Source organism: Pistacia vera, unplaced genomic scaffold (genome assembly GCF_008641045.1).
Source record: "Pistacia vera cultivar Batoury unplaced genomic scaffold, PisVer_v2 Contig988, whole genome shotgun sequence".
Taxonomy (NCBI): domain Eukaryota; kingdom Viridiplantae; phylum Streptophyta; class Magnoliopsida; order Sapindales; family Anacardiaceae; genus Pistacia; species Pistacia vera.
In genome coordinates, this window is record NW_022196876.1 from 30,966 (window position 1) to 48,143 (window position 17,178).

Sequence of the window (17,178 nt, forward strand, 5' to 3'; positions counted from 1 at the left end):
ATAATAATAGATTGCCGCCATGATATCAAGTTTTGATGGCCAATCAATTGTTTGAACTCTAGCAAGATTTATATTGCATATTGAAATGTCACTTCTGGATTATACTTATTTCAGAGGAAATAATTATATGTTGAGTTACTATTCTGACATTAAACTTAAGAGTAGTTTCACTACTAATAAATTAAAAGTTGAGGAAAAATAGAAAAATATTTGCAGAAGATGTGTGTGATTAAATCAAGTGTGACAATACAGCTGGATAGTGGTTATTGCTTCCCCTATCTTGTCCATATTACTTTTATCAAGCCTATTTCAGTATAACTATATTGATATGCTTCTATTTAGATCTTGCAAACTACAAGTATAATACCAAAAGTTGGAAATTTCTTGCTGGACAAAAGTTGAACTTGTGTGGGGTCAACATTTTGTTACATAACCTAAATATAAAAGCAGTGATTTTTCATTGTTTCATATATGGACTGTACATTTTGTTAGCATACAGTGGAGTTTATAATATAGTAGCCAACACATTTCCCGTGTATTTGTTATAATTTGTCAACACATCAAATCCTTTAAATCAAACAGCAAGTCTTCTTTCGAGTGCAGAACTCTCACTATACGAGAAAATCGAGTGGAGTTGAAGTCTAAATATTTACACTAACAAGTTCTATTTTAAAATCTTTTAAGCTTGATTATTTGTTTTGGCATTTTTATTTACACTGAATGTCGCTTCATTGATACTTATTTACACTAACAAGTACAATTTTACCGATACTTAACTGCTTTGATTGACAACTGGTGTTTTGTGTTTTTTATGATTTATGCATTTTATTCTGTCTATACAGTTTCGTATTCGATATTTGCTTGGTAAATCTATTATATCGCTTGTTTCGTATTTGATAGGTAGATAAATACTTAAATTATGTTAGGATTGTTGTTGAATTTGAACTTTGAATCATGTTGGATTGGACAGTAATTAAGTTGTTATTGTCTTATTAAAAAATAGAAATCTAAAAAAAAAAAAAAAATTTTTTTAAAATGTGCTAATGTCATCATGATATGTGATGACATCACCGATCCAACCGATTGAACCATGACCCGGCCATCAGAGCGGGTTGCTCGCCAGTCCGGTTTTTAAAACAATGCATGGATACAGATTCATGACCAAAAAAGGCCCTACCAACGCACAACCGACTAGATCTCACTAGTCATACACCATTACAGCAATTGACGCCGACGACGGGCAGTAGTCTTGGGTGACTGAGGGTATTTTGTTCACTTTTAAACCTTTTTGTAACTAGAGTATTTTAGCTAATTTCTCAAAGATAGAGAGGCTAGGCTAATTGTTATTTGGTAGACATTTGAGGACAATTATGTCCGAAATGACATTTAATTAAAGAAAAAATAGGTAAAAAAATAAGATTACCCAACGATGTTTTAATCTTAGGGGAAGGTATCAAATTACCCCCAACATTACCAACAATAAACACTATTTATAATAAAAGATTCTCGTAATATTTTATTACTTATAAACTAAACACTCGAATCTTACAAAATAAACGAAGATTATTCCCGTTATCTTATTTGCCCCAATCCAAACGCAGCCTAAAACATATTTTCTAAAACCACAAAACTTGACCATTTTCTCACATGAATTTATATCATCTTTTGGCATAATTCAAGCAGAAAATGCAAAAATTTACCATTTGATTTTCAACTGATTGCCGATACAATCAAAGAATGTGACTTGTACATTAACAGAAATCTGAGCATCAAGCAACATTACATGCTTGCCGCCTCAGTGGAAACAATTTAAAAGAAAAAACTACTCCTTCCCTGCCCTTGCCTTTGCCCCTGCAAACCATGGCCAAAAATTCCAACCGAACAAAATATCCCAGTCCAGATCACTAATGGTTACTAAGTGCCTAATCTAAATCAGATGGAAATTCAATTTCCAAATACTGTGCCCAATCCCAATTAGTTTGCCCCCAATACCACATCCAAGTTTAATCAGTTTGCCTCCAACAATGAACCCAATCTGTATCAGTCTTCCTTCCACTTGTTCACATATCTAAGAAAAGCATTAGCAGGATTTTCTCTAGGCGGAGCCCGTACGCGAGTAGATCTCCGAAGCACAGCCTCTTCCAGTGCAATCCTGTCGACCATGTTCTTTGATCTCTTTTCAAATTCCGAGCTGCAAAATGCAATAGGAAATGCTTTATCAACAAAGTCCGAAGAATAAATGGCAGATAAATAAACTTGCATTTCCAGAATAAGTGTTGCAGGTTAAATGTTAAAATTAGTATCAGATATGAGCATATGCTCAGATGTTATCAAACGATGATAGAAACAAAACATTATCCCGGTTCTGGCTGTAAAGTCAGTTACACGTCCATTTTGCACTCAATGGGAACAAAATTCAATAATTTTACCTCAGAGTAAGCTTATTGTTCTAGGCTTCATCCAAATCATATAATGACAGCAAACATCACCAGCAATTTTCATAGAGTACTCTCCATAGATATTGATTGCTTATATTGATCAGTTAAACATAGTACATAGATAGCTACAAAGAATAATAAAAAATTTCCTTATTCTTTGAATATTTAGTTATTATTCTTTATTGCTATTTATGTACTGGGTTTAACTGATCAAATTAGGGTTTGCTCACCCTAAATTCACTGTCTTGACTATGGCAAAATTTTCAGGTAAGCCAAAAAGCTCCTTAATTATTTTTTTAATTAAAAATAAATAAATAATAATATATTAAAAAAAGAGTTTACAACATGTTCCCACCCCAAAAAATGCCTATTGACAAATTCATACCCACCCACTTTCTAGATATCCTTCTAGTACCCACAACACAATTTTTTTAGTAATTTTCGTTGTGAGGAAAGGCAAAATGGTCAAAGTTTGTTATTAATAAAGGCAGAATGGTCAACAAACATTTGGCCGCCGGAGAAGAAGAAAAGATAAGGGTCGACGCACATTAGCAAGGGATGCCACATGTTAGCAACATCACTGCCAACAATTTGGCTGTTTTACAGCCAATCCCTGCATTCAAAATCACTTTCAAGACCACCCACAGAATCGCCATCACCTCCTCTACAAAGCCCAAGCCTCCATTTGCCATCATCACTCACCATTTCCCACCACCACCTCCATTCGCACGGTTGACACTTTAAGCCGGATTTCCGGTTGATTTCTTTGCTAGAAATTCACCTAGACACCACCATCACACTCCAAACAACCCACTCTACAAAACCCTTACCTCAATCACCGTCCCTTGCTCACCAATCGTTGGCCGTGCACCGCACGACCTTTTAACTTCCAAGTTGATTTCTGGTCGTTTCCGGTGTCGAAAATCGTCCCTGCCATCACCAATTGACTCCCTGAATCTTCCTCTCCAAAAGCCCAACATTTCCGATCCCGTTTGCTCACCAATCACCGGTGATTGAAGCTTTCCCACCCTAGGGTTTTTCGAATTTTAATCGGATTTGATCCGTTAAATTTTTGCGTGTGTTGGGTTGAAATACAATTTAGAAATGTTTGTTGGCAATATTTGCGATTTGTTTGTTGATTTTCTAGTCGTTGACACTCCCCAACGCTAGCGACAATTACCAACAATGGAAGAGACTAAGAAGAGAAGAAAAAAGAGAGGGATTTTTTAGTAAATCACTTTGTTTCCCACCCAAATTAGAGGAAAGCCTAACATTTGGATAGTAAAAAGGTAATTTAAAAGTTTGAGGGTGAGAAAGTGTCAATGGGACATTTTTTGGGTGGGAACATGTCGTTAACTCATTAAAAAATCTCACATCAGCATAAGCCAGATACAATCAACTAAAGCAAAAAAGTGATGAATGTATTCAGTGGCAATCACTTTGCTGTTATAACAAAAGAACAAAACTTACCTTATTTTGGTGTAGAATTTTTCTAATTGTTTTTGAAGAGCCCTTTCTCTCTCACCCTTACAATTCAGCGAACCCGTCAATAAATCAAGCTGTTCAAAAAGAACAGGTGGAGTAAGTACAAAATCAGATATAGTACGTAAAAGATCAGCACCATAGACATTTATTCAGCAATTATACCTCTTCCTTGGAACTATAGTAACCCCACTGCTTGGAATCAGAACTCTCAATAAATATCCTTCCATCACGTCGAAACCACCAATACCTATTATAATGTCTGTCTTTACCCAAAGGATTAGTGCTTATGACCCGTTTCTCCATCTCACGCTCAAAATATTCTTTCTGTGGTTTAGAGAAAAAAAAATGTTAATCAAATATGAACAAACCACAAAACAAAAACAACAAATAAAAGAATGCATATGAGAGAGAATATCACCCTCTGTTCTTTACTCCTTATTTCTGTTGGTTCCTTTTTGTCATCCCTCAATTTTTTCAATGCTTCTTTGCCAGATAATTTTTTCCCATTTTCTGCTGGTAATTTCACATTTATATTCTGGCTCTTGGACATCTTCTTTGAAGCAACTTCCAAAGGCTTACTTTCACTGTAACAAAATTATACCAAGTTTCAAGCCAAGCTTCGTTGTCAAATATATTTCTCTAATACACAAAAGAGTGGTGCAACTATCCCCCAGTTACTATCAAAAACATGCCAACTTTTAAGCTCACGCCCAAAATATCACGTAACTTTTAAGTAAACTAAAAATTAAACTACAAAGTTAGGTTTTACTAATCTTTTCCCTCTGCTAAAATTCCAAGGACACATACACAGGTGTTCAGCTGAAAACAGCTCCCTTCAGCAGGTCAAAACCAAAAATCTTCAAGATGCAAGGTAGGAGGAAAAAAATAAAAATAAAAACTATGTTTAGACCTGTTTATTTCTTTATTTATTTATTTTTTCGGATGGGAAAAAAAGGGATGTATTACTCTTGAAAAAAAAGAGGACCAGGTGTCCACAACAACAAAATATTCCATTTATCTGCCTGTCTAAGGTTTTACAAAGACCATTAGACTATCATGCATTTGTGCAATCCGTGCATAAAGAACAAATATAAAAGAAGATTTACTACAGCCTGAACTACCCCAAAGTAACTATCTGAGTCAACTAAAAGGCATATATAGCATGTTGGGACATTACTTTATAGTTTGAGTTTAACTGAACATCTTTGACATGTTCGACCTTTGTTTTCTGAACAAATCCAAAATGTTCAGTTGTAACCAACCAAGCAAATCCTATTCCGAAAGATATGATGGAAGCAAACTTAAAACTCACTTCCTAACAAGTTACTTCATGTTGATCTATCTCCATCACTTAAAAGAAGTCCATATTTGTTAAAAAACAATGAAATATGTTTCAAACTAAGTTCTAGAATGGAAAGTTAAAGGAGGGAGGGTGAGTAGGGGTGAGAGATTTTAAAAAGAATCATGTGGGAGTATTTAGAACTAAATTTGTGTCTTTGTCATTTCAACTGAGAAAAAAATTGTACTTAAAAAATGATATTATGAGGTGCAATTTGAAAATTGGAAGCCATTTAGCACCATTCTACATAAAGTTACTCAAACCTTTCTTACAGTGAATTCTCCAGCTTAGAGGAAATGTTCTCCGCCACTTTCTTCTCTGTTATTTCTCCATTTTGTCCAATATGATTATCATTTGAACATAAAAGCAGAGCGCACTTTGTGCTATCCGAACTATGCCCATTTGCCACGCCATTGGCAGTAGACTGGGCTTTCAACTGTTCCTTAACTTCTCTCTGCTTTCTAGCTGCTTCCAATGCTTCCTCCCTTCTTGTGGATCCAAGTGCCCGCCGTTGTTCTATATGTTCATCCAACTTCTCCCTAATAAGATCTGTCTCAAGGACTTGATTAACCAATTCTCGTAAAATTCCCAACTTACTATTAACATCTAAAAGACCATAATGACCACGCTTAATGGTTGTCATATTAGAGGATAATTCAGGATTATTGATTATTTCCAAGAAATCGCACAGATACTCTGTCCATGTAATTGCCGTAATCTGAATAAAGACAAAAAAAAAAAAAAAAAGAAAAAATAATAAAGAAACATTAATATCAAGCAACATGGACTTAAGAGAAGTTCAACTGGGGACATGAAGAAACAATTATTAGTAAATCTAACTTGCAAGGAAAATTATAAACAAAATAAAATTCCAGTATAAGTAAAACATTTGGCCTTTACCTTTCGCTTTTTGTTCTTTATAGGCATTACATTTTCACCAGTGTCTTTTATGATCAATCGAAGAAGAGATGAATGAGATTCCACTATCAGAGACAAATTACTGTCTTTATGGCAGAGAGCATTTTCAAAGTCTTCAAGTGAGAATGGCCACAAGTGTAGCAGCCTACCAAATGAAGAACAAAAATTCCAAACCATCAAAAGATCGCCAACACAATCCATTGGAACATTGAAGTCTCTTGAGGGTAAGGGACGATCAGTGAAAACTGGATCATCCACACCAGGCAGCACTAACAAGTCATCAATAGGATACCTAATAGGTTCTTCCTCTGGCTGGTCGTCTTCTACAAGTACAAGAGAGTAATAAGGGTTAAACTTTAACAGGAAATCTGAAGAAACACAGCCTCCTAAACCTTCTCAAACCAAGTGTAGGTGGAAAAGAAAATTCAAATACAGAAATCTGCTGCAAGCAAGAATGTAACCAATCGAATTGAATTACGAAATAACAAAGAAAACAATATAAGATGCATCAAAAATAGATTAAATTCTTTGCCTACCTCTCTTAGTATTCTCCACTGCTAAGCCTTCTACTTTCTCACTTCTTACTTTGTTCCTTTTACATTTTCCAGATTCTTCTTTAACTACCTAGATATGATAAATATGAGACAAATTATTTCATAGACTTAACCTGTTAACCAAGCAAGTTGAAACTGTATAATTCCATAATATCATTTCTTACTTGCCCCCTTTTTTTACGCTTTTTGCAGACCAGAAGCCCATCCCGAAAGACGAATTTGCTCCTTAAGTCCACTGGTGGCTGATTCGAGATATCATGTTTTTGTGCCAATTTGTCATGAAGCACCCACGGGATACTTCGGTATGTAGATTCCCGAATAAAAGACTTCAAAAAATTTCTACTAAAAGGCGGCTTCTTCCATACAATATTTTCTCTATCTAGTAAGTCACTTTCCGCTGATTTCTTATTTCTGTCAAGCCATGCTACCCCATATTGAGTTCTGTTTGCATCTGCCTTCACAACTTTCAATATTTTGCATGGATGCAGATCATCATCCTTTCTTCCATACAATTCAGCACCAACAAACAAGCATTCCTGCAACTTCGCAGCAATTGTATCGGCAAGATCTTTCAAGGAAAGCATACCTGAATAATAAAAATAAATAAATAGAAAAGGTTATTTCATAGCACAGTGACACTACAGAAATTTTCGATTTCAGTGTATTCAGAAGTCTGAAAGTAATTAAGAAATGATACATAAAACCAATTTTTAGTAACTTCTCTCTGTTTTGCATGCTCATGTAATTAGAAGTCTTGAATGATAAACCTCATTTATAGAATATTGTTCACTATTATCTCTGCTAAGATAATGTTAGGTGGATCCTTATGTTCATACATAACTATTATGGCCATTTCAAGAGCATGTAATAAATTGGTCAATACAAAACCCGTTTTTAGATTGACACAAAAAACAGCTGATCACTAGGGCCATTCAAGAACTACCTTCCCTATCACTATAAAGTTAATCTTGATAGTTCGAACAGGTGGAAGGTTCATCATTTGAAAAGTATCAGTCGTTAAATTTTGAGGAACGGCCCAAGAACTAGATTTCCTTAAGAATAAGAAAAAGTAAGAAGAAACAACAAATTCTTCTCATTCTATTTCATTAGCGAAACATACATTAATTTGTTAGAGTTAAGACACAATTTCTGCTATACCTATGACTAACTATATTGCTTCAGGAGTAATTTCATAAGACCTATTTATAAAAAATAGCAAAAATATCATGCCCTTCTACCAGCTGCTTGTTTTCCGTGCTAGACAAGATTAATAAGCCACTGAATTCAAGAGAGAGCAAACTTAACAATCAATTTATGAAGTCAAGGGCAAACAATCCAAACAATTGCTTGAATGAGCTATTATAGTGCACATCACTCTTCAGGTTTACATTTATTAGTTTTTAAAATAAAATGAAAAAATTCACTAACTTATAAACATTGTCTCAGGTTGTGATTTTCTTATTTTCCTAGGTGCGTCTGCTTAGAACCTTAGATGTGATTCTCATTCTCAATTTCTTTCTGCTTTCCGGTATTGTGCTGAACTAAAACAACAGATTACATTAAATCGGTTTAGGCAAGCGTTTGGGATATGAGGGGACTACTTTAGCGTTCGACTACTTTTAAATTTAGTCCCTTACACACAGTGCTAATGTAAATATTCTCAAAGTCATCACACTTAATACAATGCTACCTAACTTGACTATAATATCATCTAATTTAACAATAATCACTTTATTTTTACTCATTATTTCTTATTTAGTTATATTAAAAAATTATCATAAATATTTGTAATCAATAATTTTATAAAATTTATATTTATGAACTTTTATTATGAATAAATAAATAAAAGAATTAAGATTAAATTTAAATCAATTTTAAGTATTTATTTATTTTATTTAAATTAGATATGTGGTAAAATTTGGCCTTATTAATTTTATATATATAATTATGTCAAAAAAACCAATCTAGTCCAATCCCAATATATTAATCCCGCCCAATACAACATACAAGACACACCCATAGTGACACTAAACATCAAAACATTCCAGCTCAAATCACTCCCCAAGTGATTTAAACATATTAACATCAACTCATAACTGTGCAATGGCTTGGGAATTGATATTGCTATAAGTTCTAAAACCACTGAAACATCAAAATTTATAAGAAAAATGACACATCCATGGGACAGGGCACCACAATCAGGTGTTGGAAAGGCCTTTGGCCACATGAATAGTTAATTTCATGCACCACAATGTTAGTAACCCGTCACTTTAAAACAGAGCTCCTTCATTCAAACCTATTTTCCAAAAATCCCCGAACTATAATCTTGTTCACTGAATTCTACAGCAGAGGCATCTTTCAAAACCTACAACCTTGTTAGTGAAAATTTTGCAGGATGTAATTATATCACAAGTGACCCCAAGGTCTTCTAAGGACTTTTGAAACATCATGTTAATCACTTGAAAACATTGTACAGACTTTTTGTATTCAGAATTTCATTAGCAACATCAAAATATTGAACAGGTAAATCGAAACTGCAAATTTTTTACTAGATGTTTAACAAGGGCAGTAGCTCAGTTAAGAAATGGCTACAAAATACAACCAAAAAGGATATAAGAAAATAGAAAAGCAACTATATCACAGTGGAGAACAAATTCTTACTAAATTGTATGATACGAAGAGCAGGTGCCACTAGCTCTTTGGGAAGCTCTTGAACCTTCTCAGCTGAACGTTTCTCAGAAACCAGGGCCTCTTCATATGTCAAGTTACCTTTTCCAGTTGATTTACACATCCAAACCCTGTTGCGGTATAAATTTATCCGGTTCAAATAATCTCTGGTCCATATTAAGGACAACAAACAAATTACAATGCCCTATTTAGTAACAGGCAGATGTACAAACACAAAGTAGAACTACAATTTCATTATTTAGGGTGAAAACAACTCCACCCAATATTTGAATTAAAATCATATATCTTGTCAATAATCATCTCAATAGCCTAATTCTTATCTAATATAACAAAAGAAGGATACAGGTAATTCCGAAAAATCTCTTTCGTGAACCGAACTTGGTATACGAGTTCATGTGGCTCTAAATCTTGAGGTGGTTCCAACAAAGCAACAGGCTTCCTTTTCAACAAAGGCATTCTTGAAACTCACCCAAAAAATCCCACCAATCAATGCAAACTCAACATCAAAAGTTCAGTTCCTGTAACAAATACAGCAACAACAACAACCTCCTAAGCAATTAAACAAATTCAGGATTTGATTGTACTGTTCCACTATCCAAATAAACTAATTCCCATTTATTTTTCAATCAAATTCAAAGATTACAAGAAGTGCTCATGTTATACATCAATGCCAAAAACCCTACACCAAGAGCCAACGACAATATCAATCCAATAAAAAAAACTTACAGAACTAAGATATTACTCAAAATTATCCCAAAAATATAAAACTAAATGCAACAAGATCCATCGTAGAAGAATAAAACAAAACAGAAACCCTAGAAAGGCTGCGTTTCACTTTAACTCCGTCAAAAAAAAAAAAAAAAATTCCTCAAAAAATAAAAGAAACACTAAAATCTTTAACTTTTACGTCTCGGTTTCATCCTTTACCAGAGTGTTCGCTTGAACGAAACAGAACAATTCTGCATAAAAAAGGAAACCCTAAAAGCAACGTTTGGGGATCCTGAAACGAGGAAAGAGGAATCGGCAGAACAAAAAATTTTAAGTAACAAAACTCGTGAGTTGACCAGCAATGCTAAAAAGCACGAAAATCAGAGAAAAATTAACGAAGAATCGTATTGCATTTGAAATAAAACTAAAACAACCGACAGTAGAACAAAACGTACGGTTCCCGCCAGAAAAAAAAAAAAAAAAAAAAAAAGTGATTTCGAGGAAAGCAGAATTATAATAAGCAGAAACTAAAACTGATTTTGAAAGAAAATCTTACAGTGAGATTAAGAGAAATGTGTTGAAGCTGCCGAAGAAGAGAACAAGAGGTGATTTTATTTTTCTGAGAGAAGAAATTCTCACTTTTCTCTCTCTAGAGTCTCTTGCTGCTTCTTTCTTCCAGCGTCGTGGGAAGCAAATTTATTTAACCGAAGTTTTATTTCTGTATTTGTATTTAGTCCCTATGGTATTTGTTAAATACGAGATTGCCTCATCTTAAAGGGTCTGTTTCTACTTTTATTAATTGTTGGGTCGAAGGGCCTGCTTTAGCCCAAAGTTAGATTATGACTTTTATGGGATGCTTTATATTACCCTTAGTGGAGCTATTTACATCCCACTAATAGACAAAGTCACCCTATTTCTTAAGACATCATATTTCAAAATTTTAAAATTAAATTTCTTTTCATTACCTCCCATGTATTTCATATGCCCTTCATTTCATTTTTTTTTTCTTTATTTTAAAAGAGTTAACATTTTATTCTTTTCACTTATCCTATATACCATCACCATTGTTATTCCTAAAACAAAAGTTTGATAATTAAATTGAATGTTCACAAAAATTAAAGCTAAAAAAATCCTTACAAATAATCCAAGAACACAATAGAAAAACATATATGTGTGAAACAATTAAAAACTTACAATTTTGTATTGCTTGTAACGTGATATATCTACTACACAAATCTTCTTCCTCCATTAAACTATCCTTGTTAAAGAATGACTTGAATAGCATAAAATATTAGGGTTTATGAGATGATAGTAGGGTATCAAAAGTATTTGTAAAGATTAAGAAATTAAACTATTAAAGTTAATGTTATAATCTAATATAGGGATAAAATTTATTAAAAAGTGGAGTTTCTTTAGTCCATTAATAGGGTACCAATAGATCCACTCATACTTAACATGGTTGTATTAAACACACCATTGTTATTAGAATATTAAATATTTTCTTAGTGGTTTATTATAATTTTAGAACGATTTTTTTGACAATTTCTTGAATATTTGATAATTTATGTGATTTTTAATAATTTTAAAAAGTATATAAAACTCATTGATAATCATAAATACATTTAGTATTTTCAATCAGTACAGATAAATGAAGTACAACCCAAAAAATGAATAAATTTGATGGCTATTTCAAAGGTTAAAATAAATCATGTTTAAATGCTATTGGATTAATCATCATTGGATTGAAATTATATTTTACAAAGAATAAAAATGATTGACAAACACTTTTCACAACTTTCTCTCACAAACGTTGACGTGGTAACTCACAATTTGTAGTTGCATTTGGTTAGAGGGACCAATTGTGGGCAGACAAGACCCATTGCGAACTGACCAATTACAAGTTGACACGTCACGTTTATGAAAGAAAGTTGATAAGAAGGGTTTGTGACTGCAGTATTACTGTTTTATAAATGAATCCAATGGTATTTAGCATGGTCTTCATAAAATTTACAAAAAGAACATCTCACTAGAGGTTGTGTGTGTGTGTGTGCATGTATATATACATATTAATAGAGATGGGCATGGGGCGAGTCTAGGCCAGGGATGGGTCCCCATACCTGTCCCCAACCCCTGGGGGTGTCGGTGAATCCCCATACCTGCCCCACAGGGATGAAATGATCCCCAACCCGCCTGAATGTGAAGTACTCTCCACGAGGAATTTTCCCAGATGGGGTTTCAAGTATTTTATTCTAGGATGATTATTTATTTCTCTCCTGATTTATTATTTACAAGAATATATAAAATCAATAAATAAAAGTTCATTTACATATTAAGTTTATACTATAAACTATAGTTCATTTACAATAATATTTTAAGGAAGAATAAGTTTTTTACTAACATATAAAGTTTATACTATAAACTATAGATTCCACTTAAATAAAAGTTAATTATGTATGAAAAACATGTCAATTTGAGAAATTATATATATAATAGATTTTTTAATTGTCTTCTTTAACGGGTTTTTTTATTAATATTTTTCTTTCAATCAATTTAGAGGGTTATATAATATTTTCAATTAGTCATGAATGTGTTTATATTAATCAATCTTTTCCAAAAAACAATAAATAAATAATTTAATAAATTATGACATTGGACATTGGAGTTTTGGACTTGTAATTTAAATATTTAAGATTAAGAGTTTTAATTTCTATGTAACACCAAACTTGGTCACATAATAGATTTGTTCATCTATTAGATTATGTTAATAGTTGAATATTTATTTTACAGATATTAAATTAAAATGTATAGTCACATTAGTATTTTATTTATGTTTGAGATAAATTAATATCATCCATTAGAGCTATAATTCATTAATTCATATTATAATAATAAAAAATAATAATAAAATTCACATAATGGAAATATTATTCCATTATTGAAGGTTTCAATAGTGTTTAGTTTTATAATATTCAGAAAAATATCCAAAATTAATAATTTTACAACTTTTTTTTTTTAAATTGCACAATTATGGTGATTATATTTGGCACTAATAATAAGAAAAATAATCACATAACATATAAATGCAAACACATCTTATAGCAAGTGAATAAATTACTTAATCTGTTAATTAGAGAGACTGAGACAAGGGATATATTACTGAAACCATTTTGAATTATTAATATTTACTTAAAAGATTAAGTATCCTTATAAAACATAATAAATTATTAATCTTTAATCAAATATCAAATATATTCACTTTATACCTTACAGTAACTTTTTTACATAAATTAAAATATTCAATAATAAATTTAAGATAACAATACAAAATTTGATTGCATCACATGATTCATAGGATGATCATTTACATAAAATCTATTATCTTATACAAAATTTTATAAAACATATAATTAATTAATTGTATTTTCAAGGCATGGATAACCCATCCCAAACCAGCCTTGCCCTTGCCATTCGAGAATATTTTTCTCCCCATCCCCTAGGTTTTTGAGGAATCCCCAACCATTCGGGGAATGAAGGATGCACGCTACGGCATAGAAAAAGGAGTGCCACGCTCGTGTGGAGTCCAAGTTCTAGGTGTTTTATGATAAGTTTTATCCGAATTTTCCTAGTTTAGTTCACCTAGAATTGTTCCAAAAGTATCCCTAGACCATAGCACTTAAATAGATGTCTTTAGAAATATTAGATAAGAGAATTGACGTACGAAAGAGGAGACAAGGAAGAGAGAGGAAGGAAGCAATTATGAAGAATTCTGCAGTAACACCATTGATCAATCCAATTTCCTGAGCTTTTCTACTCCTTCTATTATTTGTTCTCATGAATACTATTCTTGATTTCTAATTTTCTATGGATAGCTAATTTTCTTATGATTGAGGGTGATTTCAAACTCTAACGTTTTGTGATAATTAATAAAATTTGCAATTCCTTTCTCACTACTTCTTTTGGTTATGTGTTTTATTCTCTGTTATTAAAGCCTTAGTGTATTCTCTTGATTATTTAAGTATGCAATTGAATGATTGAGTTAATATGTCTATTACCAATTTGGATTATAAGTAAGTAATAGCTTAATTAATTCATATATCTGTGGTAAATTGCTTGCAATGGGAATAAACACTCAAGATAACTAAACCAAGCTTGTAAGTTAGCCTAGATTCATTATGTTTCTCGTCTTAATGTTATTAAATTAAATCTAGATAGCTTATTCTTGGTTGTTTGATAGATAGAGAATTGGGTTAAGAGATTGCTTAATCCAACAACAAAGTAAAAGAAATTGAATTTATCGAGCTTGTGATATTTTCTAAACTGATATAATCAAAGGGCAGGAAGTTAGGAAGTTCATTTGTTAATTTGCAATACTGTTTAGTGGTGATGAATAATCCTTCAATCTTGTTATTCTTATATTTCTTTCAACCTTGAATTTAATTTGTTTGTTTTTAATTAATTGTTTTAATTTTTCCATTATCAATCAAAACCCCCTCCATTCGGTAATAATTAGTTAGTTTGAATAATCTCTACGAGGATGACCTTGCTTGCTTTGTGCTAACAAATGACAGCAGGAGAATTTTTAAGTAAGGTTTAAATCGATTTTGCTTTGTATGCATCATTCTATTTCTTCTATTAGAACTGCACCCTAGTATTTACTATAAAGTTTTAAACGATAGAACGTAGCAGAATAATTTAAAAAATTTAATAAAACCTTATAAACCCTAGGATCTACTTAACGATTATTTTGCTTAATTAATTTAATCCATACAAGGATTAAAAACTTACTCATGTTTGGAGACTCCCATTTTAATTTTCCAGTATTGTTCACTGAAATTGTTCACGACACTGTCCACGTCTTGTTACTATTCATCAAACTATCACGACACAGTTCATAAGATTCTTCGCAAATCAATTCAAGGGAAAATTATGCATTAGTATCCACATGAGGAGTCTCCAGAATTAGTCAAAAATCCAATTGCTAGATTGGATGTTGGGGTGAATGAAAAGGGGCTGGATTTATGTTTTGAGGGAGTGAATTAATTATATCTCAAACTAATTTTAAGTTCCCTTTTATAGTGAAACTAAAACCCTATCCAACTTGGAATATGATACAATTCCATTCCTATTTAGGACATAATTAATTAGGTTTCCAATTAATATTAAATATAATAAATATATTCAATATTAATTAAGTAATTTTATTTATTCTATTTCACCAAAAATAGACATAGATGACAACCTATATAAAATTACCATTCTGTCCTTTCCACATGAAAATACCAATATACCCTTATTCATTCCTTTGATCAACTTTCACACTCTAAATTTGACTCCCCTTATGTGTGTGACTCATAGGCTCCCTAACATATTGGTAGTGAATAGTATGTGATTAATGTAACACCTCCTCTTTACTACTATTCTTATAATACATACTACGTAAATTATAGTATCATAGCGTATGGAAATAGTGGGCTCAATTTCTCTTTACTCATAAAATTAATTCTTTACAAATACAAAAGGCTATGTATTTAAAAACTTTCTAATTAGTACAAAATATCATAACTGGTGGACAGTAGTGCCAGTACTCTCCGTCCTCGACGTCCATCCGTCCGCTGCTCCTAATTTCCTGCAAACAAGGAAGAACAGTGGGGTGAGCACACAATGCTCAGTAAGTAAATCCTTTACTACATATCCCCGCGACTCACTCTTTGGTTTTCCTTACTATCGTTCTTCTCTTTCTAATCCTCACTGTTTTCTCTTTCTTTCTAATACTTTATTCTCCTTTAACTCTGTTCTGTTCTTTATTCTTTCTTTCTCTCTGTTCTTTTTCTCTTATTCTTACTCACCATGAAGGACAATCATGGTTCTCTCTTATTCTCATCATACTCACCATGAGGAAAATCATGGTTCTCGCCTGTATAAGCTCTACATGCAATTAATACAAAAGAACTGCATATTTCTTCCTTCTACTCTTTATTCTCTTAGCTCAAACTTTCGCATTCATTCTCATACCTCTCTCTCTTTCTATCTCATTCTTTCTCAAGCTTTCTCAAGCTTTCTCATTCTTTAATTCTTATTATCTCATTCTCATTCTCATAATTATTATACTAACTCGCTCTTTAGTAGTCACGGCCTCATCTTACCGGAGGCACGGCCGGGACTCACTCCCACTCTACGTGACTTCTACTCATTCTAGCTGATCGGACTCGGTTATGCATGGATTCGGAACCTTTGGCCATGTGAGTGTACAATGTCTCTCTTGGGTACTCGGGTATAGCCCTCATCCGCATGCACTCTCACGGGCTACACCACTTCTCTTTCTCATACTCATGCCGCTCTCTCAATGCGGCGTACATGCGGAAATACTCTACCCATTACTCACGGGTTCTCCATCGCATAACCTACTCTATGCTCTTATCTCTCTCTTATTTTTTCTCATGTTTGCTCATCTCTTTCTCAAGCTAGTACTCATACTCAAGCTACTACTCATAATACAGCTTAACTCTTAGCTTTTCTCATCTCTGTTCTTTCTATTTCTTTTCTTTCTCATTCTTACTCATTGGAATGTCATGACCTCATCTGACCGGAGGCACGGCTGGGCGCTACCACTCTACATGACTTCTGCTCATTTCGCTACCGATCGGATTTAGTCATGCATGGATTCGGAACCTTTGGCCATGTAAGTGTACATGCTTTCTCTTTATCTCTCTCAAATGTCACGACCCCTTCTTATCGGAGGCACGGCTGGAACCTCATGTTCCACTCTACGTGACGGTCACGACCTCATCTTACCGGAGGCACGGCTGGGGATCACAAAGCACCCACTCTCGTGACTCTACTCATCACTCACAGGTTCCTCATCGCACAACTTGCTCTATTCTCTTTTGTAGCACTTTTCTCTCTTCTAGTGCTCAATATCTCTTTCTCTTTGCTATCAAAGTGTTCTCATTCTCTTTACTCTTAAGAGTTGTTATTCTCAACATTCTCTACTCTTTCTCACTCAAACTATTACTCATAGTATAGCTTTTACTCAAAATTCTCTACTCTT

At 33.1% G+C, this 17,178-nt stretch overlaps 1 protein-coding gene across 1 annotated transcript; it reads right to left on the minus strand.

The window, feature by feature from the left end:
• Window positions 1-1,674: 1,674 nt before the first annotated feature.
• LOC116121476 (DDT domain-containing protein DDB_G0282237-like) lies at window positions 1,675-10,795 on the minus strand. The gene is made up of 11 exons (XM_031407430.1): window positions 10,687-10,795; window positions 9,766-9,940; window positions 9,396-9,568; window positions 6,899-7,320; window positions 6,717-6,804; window positions 6,163-6,503; window positions 5,535-5,980; window positions 4,342-4,507; window positions 4,086-4,247; window positions 3,909-3,997; window positions 1,675-2,191 (listed from the first exon to the last, which is right to left on the minus strand). Exons 2-11 carry the CDS (start codon window positions 9,876-9,878, stop codon window positions 2,041-2,043), a joined length of 2,151 nt encoding a protein of 716 aa, XP_031263290.1. The 5' UTR covers window positions 9,879-9,940; window positions 10,687-10,795; the 3' UTR covers window positions 1,675-2,040.
• Window positions 10,796-17,178: the final 6,383 nt, after the last annotated feature.